Below are 23,333 nucleotides of genomic sequence, written 5' to 3'. Positions count from 1 at the left end.
TCACGGAACAGAGACCCTCCTTCCTGGCACGCCTCCTCCAAGCAAGCCCTTTACACTAGGGAGAAGTGACTCTTTGTCTGCCTTGTCTCCCACCCATCACACATCTCTCTCACAGCGTCTCTTGGGAACGGCTCGGGCTTTGTCTGCCCTGAGGTGTGCTCATGCATGCGAAGATCTTTAGCAAGGCATGAGATACTTTCCCCTTACATGAGCCAACAAAAATGTCATGTCTTGAGAAAATGAAATGAAATCTAATGCGTCATCTTTCCTGCTGGGCAGCAAATACAGTCCTGGGGGAGCTTTTAAAGGGGCCCCACATTTGCAGTAGGTGGGTGAATGCTAACCTTTCTTGAAAGGACCTAAGGGGAAAAAACAGGACTTAGTGTTTCAGTTATTTTTGTGTTGCGTTTCTACACACAAAGACAACATTAGATCCCTGTCCTGAGTTCTGCTTAGCCCAAGCACAGAAATGGGGCAGTTTAAACCTCCTAATGTTTGTTCATGCTCTCCAGACTGAGTTACAAGACTGGAGAGTGCATGCTAAATCCAGGTGGGTTGGCCAGGGAGGTAAGAGTTATTTCAGCCCCAGGAGAGTAACTTCATCTTTTGTCAAGTTGTTCTGCTGGGGAAAGCTTCTGAAGACCCTTTTCTGTATTATCTTATGGCCCAGACCAAAGCCAAGTTGTACGGAAAGTGTGGAAATGTCAAGGGCTGGATTGCCTGAGCCTTAAATGCTTGGGCATTGCTGCCACAAGGCAGCGTGGATGCCAACCATCACTTTAGGGCTAGTAGCATTACTCACTGTATTATTATGGGTGCAAAAGCTTGGACACAATGAAGGGCAATGACAAGTCAGGCTCTGGGGTGCACTGTATTCTTCATGTGTGAAGGAGTAAAATATAAGTATAAAATATATAAAATATAAATGTTGTTGTTTCCCATCCATCAGTTTGTGGATTTTTTTCATCATTTTGCCATTGGCAGATGACAAACTAACCACTGCCAGTGTTGCAGATACCTTTTCATGTAGATTTTGTTTAGAATATAAAGACTTAACTTTTTCCATGACACCTCTTCTCAAGCCATGTAAGGATGTGTTACAGATTAGCTTTCTTGTGGAGATGAATGGGATTATCCAAGGACTGATGGTACGTTTGTATTGCTCAGTACTAAGCAGCACCAACCATAATTTCTAAAGGATCTGCATAAGGGCCTTGAACTCAGGAAAGCTAAGTGTCTTTTCTACCTGTTTCATGTAGTCACTGCTAAACAATGTGAGGGATTACAAAATGCCTAGCTGCATCAACAAACAGCAGCAAGCAGCGCTTGACAATGCTGTCTGTGGAAGCCCATTACCTCCTCTAATTAATCCTCACTTCATTAGCCAGAAAGAAGGCCACTCATGGGTGCGTGGGCGTGAGGAGGATGCGGCCGCGGTCGCTCCTCTCCTGTTTGCTGTTCCTGTGGCCCAAACAAACAGACCCGCCCCGAGCGCTGCGTGGGTTCAGCAGCGAGCACAGCTGAGCAGAGTGCTCTCACCACTGCGTTTTCTCAAAGGGGATCAAAATTTGCTTCAGCCATGGTTCTCCTGGCTTTCTTTAGGCATGGAGAGGAAACCGCTGCCATGGGTAGTGGTGAAGCTCCCCCTGAGCTCCCTGAGCGCAGATGCTTCTTGTGCTGCAAGAGAGCTCAGTGCCTGCCGGCAGCCCACGCCCTCTTCATCCCATTTAATTCTGCCCTTACCCCAGGAACTGCTGGGGCAGGAGACCTTTTGCCCACCTCTGGCCCCCACTGAATGCTAGTTCGAAGTGAGACGGAATTTTGCCTGCATTAAAAGTAGGGGGTCAGGGCCTTCCACTGTGCTGTCCCTGCGATGATTTGACAACCCACAGGTTTCTGCTCTCAAATCTCTCTGTGCAAAGCCCTTGGTGAGCACCTGTGGGAAGGAGCATAGCACCCAGCTGTGCTGTGGCTTTCCTCTGGTCTCTGCCTGAAGACGACCACTCACCGCTGCGTGACAGCTCCACCGGCGTGGCAGGATTCGTGAAAGCAGCTTGCAATGGGCTGTCTGTTGTGAAAGAGGATTTTTAGCAGACAAACCTGTAGTTATGAAATGAAGTCTGCCTCAAATATAACAGAGGAGGATCATAGAGGCAGTTACTATAATTACTGCTAATAATCCTTACACTTACCCATACGTTAGTTCCATATAAACCTTTTTTATTCCCTGTGCAAACAATGAATAATTAGCAGCCTGTATCAGAGCCTTTTTAAGAGCTACGTCATGTTCCCTGGGACAAAGACCATCTCTGAACAGCACCTAGCATGCTGGGATTATAGGGTGTTGAGTGCCACTGTAATAAAAGCATGTCAAAATTGCAAGTGAATTCATTAAGATCAGGAGGGACAAGTTATCTGCAGGGAGAAACTGTTCCCAGTAGACGTTTTTGATAGCTTTTTATTAGTAGTGTAATTTTCTAGGGGGTTGTTTCACACTATGGAGGAAATCTGTTTTAGGCTTCTTTCTTTTGCCACTGACATTGTAAGGCCTTTGTTTTGGGGCTCTGCTGGGAGACAGTTTTGCCATTTCAGGGGTTCAAAGGGTTTTGGCATTCATCTACATTTGCTTCCCTATCGTGCATCTTTGATTCAGTTCACTCACCTCTGTTTCAGCAGCTGCTCGCGTTACGCGAGTGAAATGTCTCTCTCTCAGCCTTGGCTAGGCATCAGGCATGCACTTGTGAAAAAAACACACAATTTTTCTACCCGACATCATTTTTACTCCAGACAAAATTGGATTTATTGCATAATAAATACATTCACTGGAGCTAAGGTGAGATGGTGGTTAAAGACAACTGCGCTTTGCATAGCCTTTCAGACCACCAAAGCCCAGCCCTCTGGTTTGTGCTGATGCATTATGGCTGACAGCAGTAATTTTTAGTGACAGATACAGAAACATCCTTAGGGAAAATACAACAGTGATGGAAGTTTCCTGTGGGAAAGAAGGCTTTTCTTTTTTTTTTTTTTAAACATGCTTTCACCTTTTCTGTTTTTTTTTTTTTTTTTTTTTTTTTTGTCTTTAGGGACAGATTCTTTACAGGCCTTTACAGGCATTCAAAACCTTTAATCCCATTAATTTCACCATGACATAAGGTCAGTCCACAATATATGAAGAATGATCATCTTCTTTTAGGATCAGACCTGAATGGCTGTGCTTTCCAACTGTACTGGATCTAAATGGCAAGCCAGCTGTGGTCTGTATTTGTTGCAATGCTTGGAAGACCACACCTCTGTATGAAACACCATCTTTTGCATAGCAACTGATACTGTGAGCTAAACTGGATTGCACAATTTAGACTCTAATCTTGACTGGAAAGATAGCATCAGTTCTGAGTCAGAACTATATTTTCCCGTATCTCAGAGACAGGATATTTTTGCACAGCAAATGGCAAAATTTACATGTATGTAAATGTATGTAATCTTGGTCCCACCGCTCTGAGTGAGGCCTGGGTCAGGCCAGGCTCCCACTGCATGCAAATGGCTGTTTGTGCGTCGCAGTCTGAACAAAGGCTGGCTGGGGCTGCTCGTGGGATCTCTCAGCCCAAGTGCAACCAGGAAGGAATTGCAGTAAACAAAGGGGAGGAGACTCCGCGGGGAGGAGGAAGGTTACGACAGCAAGATCCTGAGATTCACCTGTTGTTCTAAACCATTTAGTTGGGTCATAGTCCAGAACCAAAAATTTTCATTGAAAAAACATTGCTGGGTGATAACATTACACCTAGTTACATGATTTGTAAATTGTGATCGTGTCAGAGCAAGGAAATGACTAAGTAAATAAGTGCCCGTGGCTTGGGCCCTATTTATGGGGATGGGCGCGAGCTACCCTGAACCTCCTCTGTCCATACCCTGAGCCAACCGAATCTAAAGTCGTTTCAGCCTGGAAGTCCATCAGCCTTATTAGCATCATGGGAACTTGTGCTAACAAGCAAAAACTTGGTACAAATATCAACTGCTTTTTCTCTCAGTTTGTATAATTGGATCAGAATGATCTAGTTAAACTCAAAGACAGAGTTTTTGGCCTGGATGTAGCTTGAAATTTGTTGTTTCTGAGTCACGTCTAGAGGCGTGCTTGAGGATATTGCTCCCAAAAGCACCTCTGTTTTTTTCAGCTCCAGCAGCTGGTTTATTAAAGATAACACCTTTCACTACAAATCTTGCCTTGCTTAAGCACGCTGTGAAATCCTGGTTCCACTGCCCTCAGCAGGAGCTGTATTGAATAATGCCTCTTGCTTCAAATCCTGCCTTGGCTAAACATACTGGGAAATCTTGAAATTGGCAGTTCTGCACTTCACGTCTGGATTTCTGCTATGTAGAGAAGGGTACTTCAATGTCATATCGTGTCCTGAACTCTGACTTGAAAATTACTCATCTTTTTAACTGTTTTGGCTCTTACAGCCTTGATATCCTTCTCAAAACGTGTTCTTTTAAGATGATTTTAAATGGTAAAATCAAAGAAAACAATTTATAATTTACTGACTTGCCCTTGAATGTTTTGCTAGTAATGGTGACTATTATCTCTTGATAATAAGATACGTGTATCTTAATGGGAAACTTAATTGCTATTGTAGTAGTGTGTAATCCCAGGACCTCCTGGGCTAAGTGCTGGACCAGCTGAGAACAGAGGGTAGTCCCCATCCAAGAGAGTACATCCAAGGGATGCGTCATGATTATGTCCGTGTGGGATTTTTGCTTCTCATTTGAAAAACATTTTTCTTTAATTATAAATTTTTCAGATTTTATTTTGTTCAGGACAGTGACTAAGATATTCATGCTGTAATCAATATGTGTGTTTTTATATTTGATTATAATGTGCTTGTAATGTGAGAAGTATAAGGTTAATGGCACATGTAGCAATCCAGTGTTTTGTTTCTAATTGGTGTAGTTGTGCAGAGGAAATAACAAACATTCATGTTGCTGTCACTGTGTGTGTCTGGATTAAGCTCTCAGCTGGTGTAATTGTTGCCCGATATGACAAGGGCATGCGCTGACTTTAACTCACCTAGAAGCTGACTTGGGTTTTTTTTGGGAGATGTTTTAGCAATGTTTAGCCATCCTAAGATGCTGGCTTTTTTCTCAGCAGATACCATGTTGTGGATCCAGTTATCTAAATATCTGAATCATCCCTGTATTTTTAACAGGCTAACCTCCAAGTAAACTGTTGCAGTTCAGGATTGGTATTATGGATGAGATGGAGGCAGAGTTTTCCTCAAAGTCCTGTAGGAATCTGCAGCAGAGCTCCCGCGTGCTGGGTTAACGCTGCAGTCACCTCGCTCCCTCTGGGCTGTAAGTGCTCTGGGTGCAGTTTTACTCAAGGACTGAGCCCGCTGATCAGGGAATACTACAGTTACTTTAATTGTGACAGCTAAGTGCCAGGATTTCGATGAGGCCCAGCGTATTCATTAGAAATTGCTAGTTATTACCATTAATAATACACTGAAATTAATTACTGGGAAGAAAAATAATATCCGTGCTGATCTATACACGTGAATGATGGTAGGATGCCTTCAGTGGCACTTTCTTTTGCCATTCGTACTGTTTTCCTGGAGAGACTGGGGTTTCCAGGTAATTCCCAGAGTGACATTTTAATGTATTTATCTGAGGTAACTCATTCCCCTCTGCAGGCCCATCTCCAAGCAACAAAGCAGGAGAAAATAACTGCTCAACCGCCCCTTAATCCACTAAGAGTAAAGGCATAGACACTCTGAACTAGCCTGACAGGAGCGATGACCAGCAGAGCAAACAGCTGGGGGCCCTGGGGGGAAATCTGCCAGGCTTTGGCCATAAAACCACCTAACGCCTCTGTATCTGAGTGCCCTCAGTGCTGCTGGCAGTGTTATGGGGCACAAGATGCTGTTGTGCCCATTTGCTAGACCCTGAGTCCTGTAGTCTGGGTTTTCAGGCTACTCGTTATGGGGGTGCTGGGAGTGAGATTGCAAAGTGGCATCAAACAAATTTAGGTCTGGGAATAAGATTCCTGGGAAGCTCAGCTTTGTACCACTTCAGGACTCCGCAGACCGTCGTTCTCCCATTGTGAACTGTGATGCATCCTCAGAAAGCACACTGCATATGTGTGCACTTGTGCGTGTGCTTGTGTGTTCAAACACTAGGACTAGAACTATTTCAGAGAGAGGACAATACTGAAATCATAATCAGTGAATTTAAAGTGGCCCTGAGTCAAATTAGACTGACGATTAGGAGACAATTTTGCCCACTAAAGATAACTACATTTTGGAACATTCCAGCAAACTTTACGCCCAGCAAACTTCATTCTGTGTGGACAGATTGGCAGTGTTCAGGGGGAGGGGGAACCCAGAAAGAACCACAGGTCTTGCTGCCCAGTCTTTAGCCAGCAAATGTGGAAATTTAAAATCAGTTCCACTGATGTATTATTTCACTTGCCTGTATAATGGCACTGGATAGTCTGCTCCAGCTCAGAGTCAAAACACAGTGGTTTGGCATACCCTTTTCCTTTTTTCTGTGTCTGATCTGTCTCGCTCTGGTCCTTGGAGAGCATCCCTGTTGATTCCTTGGGGTTCCAGAGCTGGACTCATCTCTGATGTCCCTTTTATTTCATTATAATGCCGTTGCCTGCTTGTGTTCTGTATCCTTACCAAATCAAGCCAGTAACCTGTCCAGCGCAGTATCTTTTTTTACCATCAGCAGCCGATGCGTGGTATTTCCACGGATGGTGAAACCCCTACAGAATGCACCCAGCTACTTGAGCAATGCTGTGCATGGGAAGAAAAATTCCTCTGTTGTCCCTAGAGGCCACCAGCACATGCCCTGAAGCAGGAGGTTTCATTACCCCTATTTTTTTTTTCTTTTGGCTTATATGACTGCCAGTGTTATTTGCAGTCATAAAATTTTCCAGCCCCAGTTTGAAACCCAGTCAGCATTGTTTGTCTCAGTTGTATTCCTGTGGCTGCAAATTCCTCTGCTCTGCAATGCACTGGACGCAGCTATTTCCTTTAGGAGCCCGCCATGTGCTGCCCTGTAATTTTACGCAGAGCCCGCTGTTTCCCACAGGCTCTGGCCGAGGGTGCTCAGCGCCTCGCAGGATGGAGCTCGCTGCCTGGGGCTGGCCTTAGCACTAGCAGGGCCGAGAAGAGAGACACGGGAACAGGAAGAGTCACGGCTCCGGGGCAGTGCAGGAGTTGCTTGCTTTGCCCGTCCCCATGGCTCTGCTGGCCAAGAGTGCAGCTTTTGTAGCGCCCGCTGCGAGCCGCTCAGCCCCTCTGAGAGCTCCCTGAACGATCTTTCCACAGCACTTGCCAAAGAAATTCGACTGTATCTCCACCTGTCGTTGTTGCTCTTTAAATGAGCCCTACACATTCAAAAGTGCACTGCAGGAATGCTGGGGCTCAATTAGTTTTATTTGTTCTGTGGTTCTAGATTTTGTTTTATTTTTCCAGTTAGCAAGAATGAGATTTTTTTAATTTTTATTTTTTTTCAGATGAAATTGATTCTTCCAAAATAAAAGGTTTGCAGACTCTGGGTCTATATGAAAGCAAACAGCAAATAGCCATGAAATATTAAGACAATCTTGTGAAGGTGACAATCTTGACAATCTTTAAGACAATCTTGTGAAGGTGAAGCACTTCTGCCCCTGCAGCACCCGAGGCTTTGTTTCTTGTCATTTCCCTCTTTGCTGCTGGCAGAGGAGAGCAGAGGGGTGGCCGTCCTCCATCCTCCTTCCTCTGGGCTCTGGCAAGGATCACAGCCACCTGGGCTGATCCTGGCTGCCAGGCACCAGCTTCATTCCCACCTGCATGGCAGGGGGATAAGTCCTTCTCCCCGAGGCCCCGGGTGGTGGGGACGTGGGGAGGCCTCGCCCAGCACCCAGCCTCCTGCTGGGGCCGGGCATACCCTGCCTGGTGCAGCGTGGCCTTGCCACAGAGGCCACGTCGCAGCCATGCTGGGCTGGCACCTGGGGAAGATCTGAGGCCACACAGACGCACACCGAGCGAGTCAGAGTGAATCTGAGCCTGTTTTTCCCCTAAAAAGTGCACGTATTCATTGCCAAAGACACATCAGGCTTCATAGGAGCAGACTATAACAAATACTAGCGCTAAGGGGGTGTAGAGCAGGCAGACAATCCGTCCTTTCTGTCTTCAGTGCCAGAAGCACAAATAGAAATACTTGGGTACAATGTTTTTACTTTCATCAGGATGCTACAAATGTGAAGGGGCCCCTGTTAGATTGTTTGCAGAGATAACTCGGAACATGTAAATAAATCCATCCCGGTCTCTCCAGAGATCCCAACTCAGATGTTGCATGCTTTAAACTCCAGCATTTGTAGCTCTCATTTACATGATCAGATGGGGAAGGGAGGCAGGTTAGTAACAAAGGGTGCAGCTGCCTGCCCCACATATTGTCTCCAAGATCAACAGATTCCTTTACCCCCTGAGGTGCTGGAGTCTTTAATCTAAAGCTCCATGGAGATGCTCTGTGCAATTAGCACCAATGCTTATTACTCCCTCTTGCTCCATTCTTACCCCAAAGCTCTCTAGATAAAAGAGAAGACTTTTAAAGCTCAAAGTTTTCTGTGGCAGTTTCCTGCTTCGTGCAGTTTTACCCCGCCTCTCCTTTCCCCATGGCTCTCAGAATCTCCCAGGCTTGTTTGTGGTTTTTCTTTTTCACAGGAAGTTCAAACCCTCCTTTCTCCTATTAGGATTGTCCATAATTCCATCTCTACACATCCATTTTGCCATCCTTGAAGTTTTATTTTTATTTATTTTTTTTTTACACCTTCCTGCATCGTGGTGCCCAACTAGTTATCTTTTTTCCCTCACTGTGTGCTGTGTGGCTGCTCATCTGTTTATTTGCAAAACTGGATGGAGGTCTTCTAAGAACAGATATTTTCATTTAATTTCCATCCGCCCTCACTCCAAAGAGAGGCAGAAACTTAGCATGAGGAAGATTTTGGGAGCTTTTTTTTCCTAGTCCCAACCAGAATCTGAAAACAGTGTGGCAGGAACCAATAGTGCTTGTTATCTTGGCTCTGCTGCTCTCTCACGCTGTACTCTTGGGCAAGATGCTTCACCTTTCATTCTGTTTTCCCCAGCTATTGATAGACATAATCATCTGGGTTTATATATCTCCCAGGGATGCTGTTAGCTTTAATTAGATGGTCCCTGTAGAGTACTTCCAATATGCAGCTTTCTATGGCAGAACTAACTGTTGCTGGAGCAAAAATATGCTAGCGTAAATCCTGGCTTTTCCCAAGAAGCTGAGTGAAGGGTACGATATGTGCTCGAGAAGCAATTAAAGGGACGGGAATCATTTCTTTTTAGCCACAGATTCCTAGGAGACTTGTATAACTTCTGGTGAGCCTGCAGATGGTAACTGAGAATAGGAAGCTGTTTGTTGGTTGGTTTAAACTCATTAAATACAGAATAATGGAAAATTTGTAGAGATTCTTGTCAAAAAGTGTTGAAAACTTCTGATAGCTAGAAATAGGTCAACACTGGCTGGAAGAAGTCAACAAAGACTTGTTCAAACTTTCATGTGAGTTCCTTTGTGACTGTACACCTGTGGGGTAGTCTAGGGATGGGTCAGCTCCCGAGAATAATCCTGGAACTAGTGAATTTTAAGGAGGTCTGATTTTAATTCATATACTTTAGTTTCTGTGGTTTACATCAAAAGACACCAAAATGCTGGGAAAACCTCCGGAGCAGCCACACCTCAGTTTTGAGAAGGGCAGTTCATTCACACCTACTTCACTGTTCTTCCTTTTAAGCTATATTAATTGTTTTAATATACAAAACAGTTTTCTTTCTAGAGCATTCTAATCTTTTAGCTGCTACTTACTTAAGCGGTGTCCCTATATACTGTGAAATTCCCTATCCCTTGCTTTCCTCTGTCTGACTCCATCTGTAGATTTTCATTGCGTTTGAAATGGGCAGGAAAGAAGAGATTTATTGGAGTCCAGATAATTCTGTCCTGTGCGTCCTCAGCAGCATTCACTTCTCTCTGAGCTGCCCAAATCCTACACCTGGATACACGTATTGGGCAGGTAACCATGAAAAGGGGGAATTAGGTGGCTAGTTACCTGATTTGCGTACACAAATGGACATTTTTCTGTGTGAATGCAGCTTCTTAGAAATGTAACTGGTTAAGGGTATTTATTTTATTTTAAAAATATTCCATCAATTTCTTCTGTCACTTTCACTTACTGCAATTTAGAGTCAATCCAATTAAGTTGGAACAGTTGCCTCAATACAAACTAGCAAGAGCAAGAAGAGAATTGGGTTTGTTGTCTATGTGATGGTTTTCACTAGAGAAAAAAAATTCAGTGTGCACCGTGCTGGGATAGTTGTCTTTGCTGCATATTTGAGATATTTCCCATTCTATGTATAGGAAATACTTGAGCAAAGTCAACAAGCAGGTAGTCAGCATGCGTTTCGCTTTAGATGCCACCACTATAGCTGTGTGTTGTGCTGACAGAGTGAATTCCAGATGGAGCTTGGAGAAGTGATGATTAATTTCCAGCAGTTCCGAGGAGGAAATTATACTCGTTAAATCAATCTAGGTGAATTTCAGCTCTTGCTTAAAAGACACCCTAATTGCATCGGTGAATTCAGAATGAACTGTAGTACAGTGTGCAGGAAGTTCACACACCCCTTGTACTATCATTAATGATTGCAAAAGAGTCTGAAATGTTTACTCACTCAACCAATAACATGTTTGTGTTCTTTTTTTTCTTTTTTTTTGACCTTATTTAATTGCAAAGGTAAGAGAGTGAGTATATGGCTAAACAGCAGCCCTCCTGGGCTATTGAGGTGGCATGATGCACCAAGAGAGCCCTGGCAGGGCGTCTGGTCTCACTGCCCCACAGCAGGGCAAAATCGGCCGTCCTGCTCCTATCATGACACCAATTTGCTGTCTAGCTCTGTGCTTGAGAACATCAGTCATGGTTTGTGCTTATTTTCAGCCTGCCCTACTTTGCATTGTCATTAACTATGGAGAGGTGATGGGACAGGATGAGGCCGGCGATCCCTTTGTGGTGACAGGCCATGCAGCCAGCCTGCGCCCCGCTCTCATTCCACTGAACCTTTATTTTCCCAGAAGCAGCATCAACGAGACATTTAATTTATTAGCTGTGCAGGGTCACTTATTGGCATCAAATTAATATGAGTTCACTTCACAAGGAGCCTGTGGAGAAGAAAAGCAGCCAAGGAATGAAGCAGCCTAGTTCCGCGGCTCTGTGACTCAGCGGGTTGCAATTAGGCCACGCAGGGGAGCGGGAGGGGTGGCCGCTGTCTCTTCCCACTGCAGTCTTGCTGGGGATGACAGCTGAGCTGCTTCAGGTTCCTCTGTTGGTGCTTAATTCTGTCTGTTGTACTCTGGGCACAGGCCGGGGGCGATTTTCCAACAGCCGCTCCCATTCCTTCCTCCTGTGCGCCCTCCTGCCAGACGGCAACATGCAGAGGGGCCGAGGTGGACTTTTGTCAGGGGCAGGTAGGTTGTGTGTGGTCCCTGTCACTTTATGGGGCTTGGGTAAACAACAATCGCTTTGTTATGTGCTGAATAGGAAATTTAGTCCCAAATTAGCACTAATGTGAGGTCATTTAACCCTTATGGGAGGTCTGAAAAATCATAATAGAGCCATGCAGGAGTTAGGACAAACCAGCCACAGAGCCCAGCGAGGTTTTGTGCAAGATTGACAAAGTGCACTATTATCATGCTGAGACAGGGTCAAAAATGTAAATAGTATGAGACCAGCAGAGAGAAGCTTTCCTCCTGCTGGGATGATTATTTCTGGAACAGGTGCTGCTCCGAAATCCCCATGCAATGGCTACAAGCTCCCCATGTTACTCCTGCAGGATTTCAGGCCATGAGAATTAGAAGTGAATTGGAGCCAGGGTGAGTGTCAGCACCTCTCAATCCAGCATATTCATTGACATAATGGCTGCTGGGTCAGGGCAGCTCTTCCTGCAACTTCTTTGTCCAGCCCTTGAAACGAGAGCTAGCCTTTAATTGCCACTGAAAATAACTGTGTGTGGCTTGTTTGGGACATGTAGCAGCCTGTGAGTGAATGGAAGCTCTTAGAGGTGTGCTGTGGCTGCTGGTGTCCTCCTTTCTTGGGCAGCGTTGGGCGAAGTCTGGGTGAACTCTTGCAGCCAGCCTCGCTCCATCAGCAGGAGCAGAATTTGTGGCTGGTCCCAGCCGGTGAAGCAGGGTCCGGAGGTGGGGGGCACTTTGCTTTCAGGCAAGGCCCACCCCACAGGAAAGCTGCGATGACCTACGGGACCAACCAAAGTAGCGGGGGGCCATAAACCTGTAGTTGGGGACCCCCGTTTGCAAGGTGCGTTAAACCTTGGCCAAGGCACACGGCAGGGCTGTGGCAGAGGCGCCCGGTGTCCTCAGGGCAGCAGAGCTTGGGGGCGAGCAGAGCAGGGCACCAAGGGGTGCAGGGTGAGGGCAGCAAGCGCAGGAGGGGATTCGCAGAGCCTTGCCACATGCCGCGGACCTGCCAAACCATCCAGGTGGTGTTCGTCCTGTCCCCGGTGCCACACGGGACCCTCGAGGGACCCCACGTGGGCATGCTCCCCCTGCGGAGCCCTGCGAGCGGCCTGGGGCTGGAAGCCGCGCTGCACCGGCCCTGCCGTGTGGGTGGGAGCAGATCAGATCCTGTCTCTGCCTTCATGGGGACCTCTGCACCATGCCATGTTGTGAGGGAAAGGCGCATCAGTGCACAGCGGTGGGAGACTTTCCCAGCTTCGCGATAGCGCTGGGTGGGTGAGGCTGGCGCTGCGGTGTGCATGGGGAGATCGGAGGCCGCAGTCAGACCGGGAGCAGTCCAGACCCCTGAAGCTGTGTGTGGGCAATGAGAAGAGCTGAAGGCTTTAACCAACCAGCTTGATTTTGGCAATATTAAGCACATCTGAAGTTTCCATATGGCATATGCACACTATAAGTGCAAAAGTCAGGAGAGAAACCTTGGTCACCTTTTTTGGGTGAAAACCTGGCTGTGTTTCCCGGAATGCCAGTGAGTTCTGGCTCTCTAATCCCAGCCTTCCCAGGATGATTCCCCAGGTGCTTGTTGAGAAACACCTTCTGCCAAGGAGTCGGCAGGACCGGAAGCTCCAGATACCTTCTCATCTGGAAAGGCAATCAGATGAAATGCCAAGCCCAGGGGGCAAAATTTTGGTCCTGTTGCCAGTCTTGCTTATTACATATCTGGGTTCTGCAGCCTGGTAGACTTTCATCATATAATTTATTTGCTTCTCAACATCCCTGCAGTTATTAAAAGCATCATACTCAGAACTGCCACCCAAGGTTTCTCTAATTAGTACATCTGCCTTTCGGGGCAATTTTGGATTGTTCGTTTTATGGCTTGACCTCAGGCAGCGAATGGCCAGAATTTGATTTGGGTTCATGCTACCCAGGGGAGCTGCCTGGGGTCTGTAGGACAAAGAAGTTCACAGGGAGAGAGGATCTGATGCTGCAGGGATGGGCTCTGTACCAACGCCAGCCAAATGTCATGCTCGTGCCAAGGGGGAGCAGTCTCCAGAGGCCCTTGCCTGCAAGCTGCCAACCAATGCCAGCCCACCTTGTGAGGCTCTGCCACGGGCAGATTTTCCTTGTGTGGAGGAAAAGAACAATCCAGAGTCCAAAGCCGTAGAAAATCTCCTTTGGGAAGGCTCGCAGCAGCCCTGTGCTACCCCGTTTGGCCTTTGCCTGTACGTGGGGTTCAGTGCTGCTCCCCAGATCACTGGGATCCTCTGGTGTGCTGGGATTAAGTAGCTGAATGCAAGGAGGGCTTCTTGGCTTGGGTTGTCTTCCCCATCTTTGGTCCCCCAGCTCCTTCCAAAGCATGGCTGAGATGGAGAAGTAGTGCAACGCAAGTAGTCCCATCGGCCAGAGCACAAAGGCAGGGCAGACCTGAGGCAAGGAGCAAGCCCTCCCCTGCCTGCCTGCTGAGCCCCTGCAAGTGCAAGAACCCAAATGGAGAGGCAGCTAGGCCAGGCAGGAGCCTCGAGTCTCATTTTTTTGACTTTTTATTCAAGATTGGGAAAATACATTTAAATCGTAGGTTTTCTAATGGGCTGCTCTACCATACAAGGCTACCATTTGGCATCCCTCATCTGAACCCAGCCTTCAGCTTTATCTCTCCACTGAGCTCGGAATATGGCTTCTCCCAGGACTGGCCCACATTGAGTCTTTCTAGTTTGTCCTAGAATGATTTTGTTCTATGCTGAAAATCAGAGCGGCAAGCACTGACCTCATCAGCGGCAATTAATCCTAAAGCTACAGTAGGACCTCACAAGGAAAGGTCTCGCTGTCATGCTATAAATCCCTCAGGTCCAGGTAAAATTGTAACTTCCTTTCTGTGCCTTTCTAGGACTCGGCTGTGCTTGGGTTTGGGCCACAAGTTCCAGTTCCGGCTCCAGCAGAGACATGGCTTGTGCTGGCGCAGTACAGTTTGTTTGATCTTGTTTCAAACTGGGGTAAAAATGCATTGCTATAAGTCACATCTCCACTAGTGGTTTGCGTGGGTGACTAGACACTCACGGTAGGCAAATTTTTCTAAGACTTGCATCAAATTACTTGCTGTACGGTCATGGCTCCAAATCCCATGAGAGCCCAGGGTGGCATCTGTCCAAGCGCAGGACTGCCCAGACAGGCCTCTTGCTGGAACAGGCACAGAGGTTGTGTGAGGCAAAGTTCAGGCACACCGATGTGCAGCCAGCAGCGCTTTGGTCTCCCGCTTTCTATTCAGCTGCCTCAGATACGAGCTATGGCAACAGGTCCTCCCTGAATATCAGTGATGAGTGCTGATGCTGCTCAAATCAGCATCAGAGGTTTGCAGGTAAATCGTATTCTCCGTTCCCAAGAAGCCTACCTGGCCGTCAGTGCCTGGTATCTGGGTGCCGTGTAGTATTTATGGGAAAATACAGCAGTGTCAGCTTAGAAGAGAGGCTGATCCTCAGATCTTGAAGTAAAACAAGATTGAGTGATTTAGAAAAGCTAAAGCGGCAGTTTGTTTTGTAATAGGTATGTGCTTCTTGCAGCAGGCATCTTCTATGGGGAAGGAAAATCCCCAAGCCCTGAGGGCCAGTAGCCCCTATGTGCTAACTGCCACCCAAGGCGATCTTGGTGCATCTCTTTAAATGTTGCAAAACTACCTGATATTTTTCCACTCCATGGGACAACTGGTACCTTGCAATGAACTTTCTGTTAATCCCCCACCAACCTCCTGCCCTGGGAAGGGAGTCCCACCCCTACAGAGGCAGACTGAAAGCAAACTCATCCACTGGGTTTGCTGTGTAGGAAGGCTTACCTGAATGCCAGTGGATTACCAGGTGCTGGGCAATTTAGAAAGGGTCTAATAAATTCATACAAGGTTTGGTTAGATTTGTTGTCTGAGAGGGAGATGCACTGATATGATATGAGTTTAGGTTTCATTTAAGATGGAAAGATTTTTCAACTTAGATGTTGGATTATGGCCTAGCCAGGAAAAGAACAATTTGAGCAGGTACAGCATGTCAGAATTAAGTGGGCCTTTATTTGGTATCAAATATGAAAGATAGGTACCAGTTAGAAGTAGAGAGCTTGCCGACTACCAGAGGGTGGAGTAGATGCGTGTCTGTTTTTCTCTCTCCTAGTCTTCAGAGCCACGAGGAGTCTATCTCCACCATGCTGGCCGAGTTTCAGGGTTCCTCCAAGATGCCATGCACCTGCTCACATACTGTAGCTCTGATGGGGAAAGACAAGAAGGAGCCCAGGAGCCCTGCAGCCTTTGCTCCTTTGACAGAGGCATCAGCAGGACAAGGACTGCAGTGCATTAGTGCTGGCAGGTGAGGACACCTGGCTGGGATTACCTCCGTCCCCGCTAGGTCACAGATTCATCCAGAGCTGGATGCGGCTGTCGTGTGGATGGAGAGGGGCTGGGCACTGAGGGTGCTGGGCCCGAGGCCCCCCATGAAGCTTTTCCCACGGCGTTCCTCCCTGTGGGCACCAAAGTGGTGTGCGGCACCAAAGGGGAGCCAGAGAGCCACTGACCGACTCGTGCTGTCAAACGAAAATGGCATCCTGCAGCAGCTCCCCTGAACTGTGCTTGCACCATAAGATAGTCTGAAAGCTCACGTTTTTCCTTTTGCCAGCCCAGAACTATCATTTTTACAGGAGGCTTCAGCACTGCCGGCTTTGCTGTAGCACGGACAGGCAGTGGTGGGCTCCCGTGTTTTGCAGGGGGGGCTCTTTTCCCTTTGATGGCTGTGTGTTAGCATGACAAAGCTGGAGCCCTTGGGGAGGGAGCTGGGCCAACACTGGGCTTGTTTGGTAGAGATTTTCAAAGGAAAATCCCTCCCTGCCTGTAAATAGCTGAGAACAAGAGCTCCGGGTACCAGGTGCTTCTCCCACATGAAGCTGCTCAGAACCGTGCTGTGCTACCTGCACAGCACCAGCCAGCGAGACGATAGCTCGGTGACTCATGCAGGCCCTTTGGCTGAGGTTTCCAGTTTTCTCAGTGGAAATGAGATTCAGTTCCCACAGTTGATGTACCAAGCCCCTGCCCAGCCTCGCTACTTTTCCCCTCCCTCCATGTTTGCCTTTTTATTTGAATGCTTCAGGAGCGGAAGGTGGCTCCAAACCAGGCCTGGGATCTAAGCACGGGAATCCCAACTCCAGGGACAATTTTAGAGTCAAATCAAGATTGCAGAGCCAACTCCTTCTTCCTTTTCTCTGTAAATAATCAGGTTCAACAGCTGCCTTCTCAGTGTATTGTGGGAAAGTCAGCTCCTGCCAAAATGCTGAGATGGAGAAAGGTAGGATGACTGCTGCTGTGTGCCAGTTCTGGCCATCCCTAAACATCCCCTGTACCAGGGTGTCATGACTGGTTGAGTAAGGACGGGTACAGAACAGAAGTGAAAAACAATTAAAATTTGCAGTGGGCTTGGATGATTCCAATATGACCAGCCTGAGCACTAACCTGTCATGAACTGTGGTCCTGCCAAGCGCAGGACTCAGTTAAAAACTACAAGACAGGTCCCTGGCAGTTATGGGACTGTCTTAAAATTGCTCATTTTTGGGGGTGTGTGAGGGAGTTATTTTCATTCCTGTATCTTCATTCCTGAACATGTACTGTGAAAATGTACTCACTGGTGGATGCTGGGGTAAGAAGGCAAAGCTTACTTGGACCCAGTCTGAAATCCCTTTTAAAGAAGACACAGTTTTCTTCTATGAAACCTTCCCCTGACTCCTTCCCTGTACATCTTTGTAACTGAATGTCATAGGAAGCCTGGGGCAGGGTAGCATATTTGTCTGGAAATGGAAAGCATCCTTGCTACATCTCCATCCAAGTCCCTCACTCCATAGACTAAACTGGCATTTCCATTCCCCACTGTGGATTTCTTCTAGCTGGGTTTGGATTGACAGGTGTCAGCTAAATGCATGCCCTGAAAGTCAGCTCCAAAATGGGAGCACGGACAAGCTCTGGCAGGACAAGCTGAGCAAACAAGCACATTTCCATTGTGGAGGTGGAGGGCTTTGCCTCAGCTGTCCAGATGCTGTAGGTCTTTTGCCCTCACAGCCACCCAGCAATGCATTTGCCAAGCGCTCAGAGCCTTCTGTGAGAAAAAGTGAAGCTAAGAGAAGCTGGCTGAGACTGTGGGTCATGTTTGTTTATTTAATCTGAAGGTGGTTGCCCTGAAGACTCTTAGTTGGGTCAGTTGTTTGCAACCCAAACTTGTCACTGTGTAAAAACTGGTAGAACTAGATAAAGACAACAGGAATTGTCCTACAGCCCCGTGGGCTACAACAGGTAATAACAACCTGGTCTGGCTCTGTTAAAAAGACATGCAAGCATTGGGTCGTATTGTTCAGTGGTACTGGGACCCAGCAGGGCCAGCCAGCTTCCCAGACACCCTGCAGATATTGGTGTTCACCTAACTGGAAAACAGCTGCTGGGAAGGGTCAGCGAAGGGTTCATCTCTCTCGCTCACTTCAGAGAATTAAATTCTTTTTTTACTTTTCCTCATTATTGATATGACAATAGCACTACAGAGTGACTTTTCATGGCCACTGTTGTGCTATGTGTTGTACAAACAGCAAAAGGGCTGTCCTGCCAGACTCAGGCTTGCAGCCCAAGGAAGTTCTGGTTCAGTTTTTTGTTCTGGCTTCTCGAGAAAAAGGATCTAGGAGGCAGGAGCCTCACTAGGTAGCACCGTCTGGTCTGGATATCAAAGGTTTATAAAGACGTATATGGCGAAAGCCATGTTTTTCCTGGAAAAGCACCCGAAGCAGCCACATCTCCCTTTGGAGAACAGCTCACTTTAACCTGCTTCAGGCTGCTTCCACTTACTGCGTGTTAATTGTTGAAGTATTTTAATAACACTTGGTCAAGCACAGCTGAAATTCCTGGCACATCACGGGACAACTGGGAAGGATATTTGACAGCTGTCAGTGGCAAAAGCCATGTATCCCAAGGGATAAGAGCCCTTGCTTTGAGGTTACTTGCATGTTACATGGAAAAGAAGCCAGACTGGGAACAGGGAGTGTGAAATGACTTATCCAAGGTCACACTGCAAATCGGTGGCGGAGGGTGGAATAGGACCATCAGGGTAGCATGTCACAGGGCTGCACTGCGCCTCGGGCCGCTCCTCCAGATGCAGACCCAGCCGGCTCCTGGTGCAGCAGCGGCATCTGAGGGCAAGCACTGGAGACCTGGTGAGTGATGCTGTCCTCGGTCATCGAGCTGCTGATCTATTGCTGATGAAATGCAGCTAATCACAGCTTGCCCATGGATGTTTAAAGAGGATTTAACAATCCAAACACAAATGCAACCCTGTTACCTTAGAGAGGGTGTAGCTGTGAGCAGAATTTGGCCCTCTCTTTTAAACTTTGCAGTTTGTCTTGACTGCTTCATGCTTTATTTTTAGAGCATCATAAAGAGCTTTTGTTCCAAGGTATATTTAACAGGGGAGTGGAAGGGAAGTGGGAGGGTTTTGTGCACAGAGAATGTATCTCTTGGTCTCCTTCTTCTAACCCACCCCCTCACCAGATACTCTTGGAGGGTGGGGTATAAATGTTAAAAAAAAAAAAAAAATTAAAAATACTGAAATCATAGTCAAAGAGATTGTCTAGGCATCCAGGCCTGGAGGCCTCTCAGGCGCCATGAAGCACACATTATCAGAAGAACGCCATGGTGCCCAAGAGGATGGCAAGGGCCACATGAGGGTGGTCCCGGCCAGCAGGAACTGGCGGGCGCCTGTTCCTGCCTCCCCCTGGGCACCGACCCCTTGCCCGGTGCCATCCTCCTCCACCAGCAGTGGGGTAACCCTGGCTGGGGGGCGGCTGTGGGGGTCCCTCTGTGGAAATGATGGTGGTAAAGTTTCACCTGGCCTCAGAAAGGTACCCGAGAGCAAAGCTCAGCCAGCATTACCACACAGACAGATGTGTGGTGCTGACACAAAGGGGACGTTTTTGGTGTGAGCCATTTTAACGAGGCGCCGTAACTCCTAGAGGCTGGGAGAGCGCCTTGGTGTTGCGGGTAGGCACATAGCTAATTGCATAAGAAATAAGACTGCGTGCGAGAATGAGCATGCATGTGCCTAGCTGGCAGTTTCCCTGTCTGCCATTGCAGTAAGCTCCTTGCAGGAAAAGGATGAGGTTCTGGGTCAGTGGCAGCAAAGGAAAGGAGAAACTTAACACTTAAAAACAGAGGCAGGAAAACCAAGAGAGACAGTTGCAGCTGTCCTTTTGGAGCCCCGGTGAATTTGTTCAAAGGAGAATCTGTGCTACTGTCCCTTCTGCCAGTCCATCCCAGCTTCCCAAGGAACCTTGTGGCTTCTCCAGCAGACTCCAGCGACAGAGATGCCGGACAGGGCACGTAGCCTCACTGCCAACTGGCGGGCAGGCCCCGGAGCCCAGTAAGCCCAGACTACTCCTGCTTGCCCCTGCTTCCATCTGAGCTGTGGCAAGAGAGCTGCAAGTGCAGCAGGGGTGGGCTTACAGCCCCCAAGGCAGGAGCAGGGCTCCCCGGCTCTTTCATCAGCTGGTTACAGGGCTTAGCTTCAGGATCCTGCAGGTGTCTGGTGATTTCATTCTCCTCCTATCCCCTGTCGCAGAGCAGCAGACAGCATCATCCATGCTGTTATGCAAAAAGCAGAGTCTGAATGCCTGAACATTTCCATCTGGACATGGATTTGACCTAGTCATGGTGGTGCTGAGGCCCACAGGGCACCTTTCACTAAGGCAAAGCATGTCAGCTTTGTCAGACACATTTCTCCCTTTCTTCTTTGACACAGTTTTTTTCTCAGGGAGGTCAGAATCCCATGCCCTGCCATCCCCCTGCCTGGTCTGGCTCAGCTCACTTTTCCCCTCCTTCACTTTTGTTGCTGGAATCTGGTAAATCTCTCTAAAAGGCTTGAAGAAACTTGGAGGTCCCCTAAGGGGATGTTGCTCCTCTTTGTACTACCCAGAGCCAGTGGAATACCCTCTGGCTGGATCCAAGTAAAGGACAAGTACCCAGGACTACAGCTCCAATTGTCATGAACTTGCCAAGGTTTTTGATTCTGCCTTTGATTGGCTTTGATTCTGATGGTCAGCCCTCATTCAGCTGGTTTTTGGGTATCGCACTACCCCCTGGTGAAGGCTTTGGCAGCCAGTGCTCTCTACACCTTTGGCTTTCGTTCCCAGAAAGTGGGTCCTGGCCACTTCCTGGCTGCCCAGGTGGTGCAGCGGGGCCGGGGCCCACAGCGAGCCCCAGCAGCACCAGGGTCCGTCTGGCTGCGCTCGGAGCCGGTGTAAGGCCAGGAGCCATATAGATGTGCTTGAAGGGTGTTGTACCCAAATTATTATGCTCTCTCCACGTCTGCCTGTGCAGACATGCCTTACGCCTGCCTGAGAGGGCTGGGAAGGCCATTTGCCACCAAGCTGGGGGAGCTGAAGACTTACAAGCTTTCTCCTCTCATGTATTCATCTGCTGGTGCTGGGCACCAAGTGGGACAGATTCAGTGAGACAGAGTGATGGGGGATGAGAATGAGTGGTGGAAGCCTTTCTTTTTCCCTTTGTTTTAAGGCTTGTATCAACTTGTCTCGTAAAATCCTCTCTTGCCTTCCAAATCGAGTCAATGTGAGTCACCCGCTGGGCCCATCCTTTGCCTCCTCATTGCAACACGGATGACAGAAACCGTCCAACAGGAGTGCTTGAATCCATGATGAGTTTTGTTCTATTGCATAAATCTTTTCACCCTTTACAGGTGAGTTGCTCCAGAGTTATTGCCTGGGTGGTATTCCCGCAGATAGTTCCCAAACAGTGTGTGTCCGGGCTCCTCACTGCGATGTTCCTGTCCGAGCCGTGAAGGCAGGACAGCATGTGCAGGTGGTACGGAGAAGGGTTCTCCCACAGACCTGCTCCATATGTATCCACTGCAATGGAAAAGATCTCCTGAGTCAGTGGCTTCCCTGCATGTCTTGGCATCTAACAGTCTTTTTTTTTTAAATTATTTTTTAAGGGAAAAAAACACAAACCTCCACAGACTTCCTGGAGTGAGCTGCTAAGAGAAGGTGAGAAAAGCAAAGAGAAGTTTAGTCTGTAGGTACAATTACCATTTAGGAATGAGAGGAAACAAAGAGGCTTTTCTTCTTCCTTAATTTATTCCTGTATATATATTTATGCATTTTTGTCTGTATATTTATATATAAAGAAACAGCAAAGGACAAATCAGCCCCCAGATTCCTAAAAATGACAGGTCTTTGGCATTGCAGCACATGGAACACGTCCACCAAACTGAAACTAATTATCACAGAGATGAATAACTGAATCCACTCCTTTCTTTATCACATCTTCTTTCCCTCGGGGGCTTTTCCCTCCTTCCCCGCCCTCCTCCAGCCTCGCAGGCCGGCACGCAGAGGGTTACGGGCTGCACCTGTCTAGGTGTACCTGTCCCACGGCACCTGTGCCCACAGCCAATCCGCGCCGCGCCGCCAGCCTACCTGTCAGCAAAATACCTGCACGCGAAACCTCGACATAAATCAAACACTGCGCTTCACAGGCAATGTCTGTATTTAGCAGGTACTAGCAGAGAGAAGTCATCCGAATTTACCGTCTGCAAAGATTTGGAAACGTGGGGAAATATGTCTAACGAACTCGAGTAAGTAGAGGTTGTTTTATTTACCTGGTTCCCCTGTGTGTAGGCTGAGTGCTTTTTCTCAGGCTTGGTTAAGGACTCCAGGTCTGAATGAATTGGACTCCTTGGGTTAATCTGTCTGTCCAGCTGTTTGCAAATGGAAGTAAAAAAATGGACATGAACTTTTTTCAGGCTTTCTGTTCCTCGCTAGCCTGTTGCTGCTCTTAAGAGAAATTGCTTCAGATTGTTGTTATTTAAGAGAGTTTTTTAAAATCATGATCCTGTTTTTTTTTTTTTTTCCTCCCGGACTAAAACTTGACACATTAGTTTTCTGTCTAGAGGCACCTCTGTTCTGCCTCAGTCCAACAAAATCTAACATATGCTACAGTGATCCTATGTTGTTGTTTTTTGTAGAAAGTACCTTCCAAAGTATTTAGCAGTTTTGGATGAGTTTCTAGCATGTTTTTTTGTTGTTGTTGTTTTGTTTTTTTTAGGGGGAAGTAAGGGCATAAGAGAGGGGAGCACGTTAAAGTAAATAGATTCACATTATTCTATCAAGTAATAGATAGAACTGTTACAAACTGTAACTGTATTCATTTATTTTGATTTTTTTAAATTTATTTTTTATTTTTATTTTTTGAAATCAAGGAAAAGCATTTAACATTTTGCTGATCCTGTATAACTCTTCCCTCTTATCTTGGGACCTCCCAAATATTTTGGACTTTGGATACCGATGGTTATGCATTTGCCTAGCATGTCTTGCACCTCTGGAATAAAAGTGAAGGAATGTCGTAATAGCATGACATGATGTGCTAAAGGCTGGTGGTATATTGAACTATGATGTAGAAAATTAGTAAATGCTGCTGTCAATCTAGTCTTAGAAAGCTATCTAGATAAGTTGCCTCGTATGAAATGTATCAAGAAATGTCTTAATAATAAAATTTATTAAAAATATACGCACAGATATGGGTATATCTGGGTACAGATACAGTGCTCCAGAAGGTTTATTTTGAAAGAAAAGCACGTACCTGTACATGTTTACAAGCCCGACGGAGGTGTTGTGACAGCTAATCTCTTAATAACTGAGAGCCTTGAAAAGGTGCAGCACTGATTATTGTTTTATGTAAATACTGGGATCCGTATGCTTGGATCGATTAAGAATCAGTGACTTAAATTTTCACCTTTGAACTCTTTGGG

At 47.1% G+C, this 23,333-nt stretch overlaps 1 protein-coding gene across 4 annotated transcripts in view; it reads left to right on the top strand.

Moving 5' to 3' along the window:
* Window positions 1-11,468: 11,468 nt before the first annotated feature.
* The window catches only part of GRHL3 (grainyhead like transcription factor 3), a 39,276-nt gene continuing 27,411 nt past the window's right edge, over window positions 11,469-23,333 (top strand). Inside the window, exons 1-3 of one of the 4 annotated variants that reach the window (XM_035562201.2) lie at window positions 21,159-21,266; window positions 21,522-21,573; window positions 22,079-22,160. In XM_035562201.2, the coding sequence (XP_035418094.1) occupies window positions 21,222-21,266; window positions 21,522-21,573; window positions 22,079-22,160 (179 nt within the window). In that variant the 5' untranslated portion in view covers window positions 21,159-21,221. Of the gene's footprint in view, window positions 11,521-15,677; window positions 15,864-21,158; window positions 21,267-21,521; window positions 21,574-22,078; window positions 22,161-23,333 lie in introns of those variants that run through there. The other 3 variants (XM_035562204.2, XM_035562203.1, XM_035562202.2) reach the window with 3 other exon arrangements.

The sequence above is a fragment of the Cygnus atratus genome, chromosome 23, assembly GCF_013377495.2.
Source record: "Cygnus atratus isolate AKBS03 ecotype Queensland, Australia chromosome 23, CAtr_DNAZoo_HiC_assembly, whole genome shotgun sequence".
Taxonomy (NCBI): domain Eukaryota; kingdom Metazoa; phylum Chordata; class Aves; order Anseriformes; family Anatidae; genus Cygnus; species Cygnus atratus.
The sequence above is the reverse complement of the archived record's forward strand: the minus strand, read 5'-3'. Positions and strand labels throughout refer to the sequence as shown.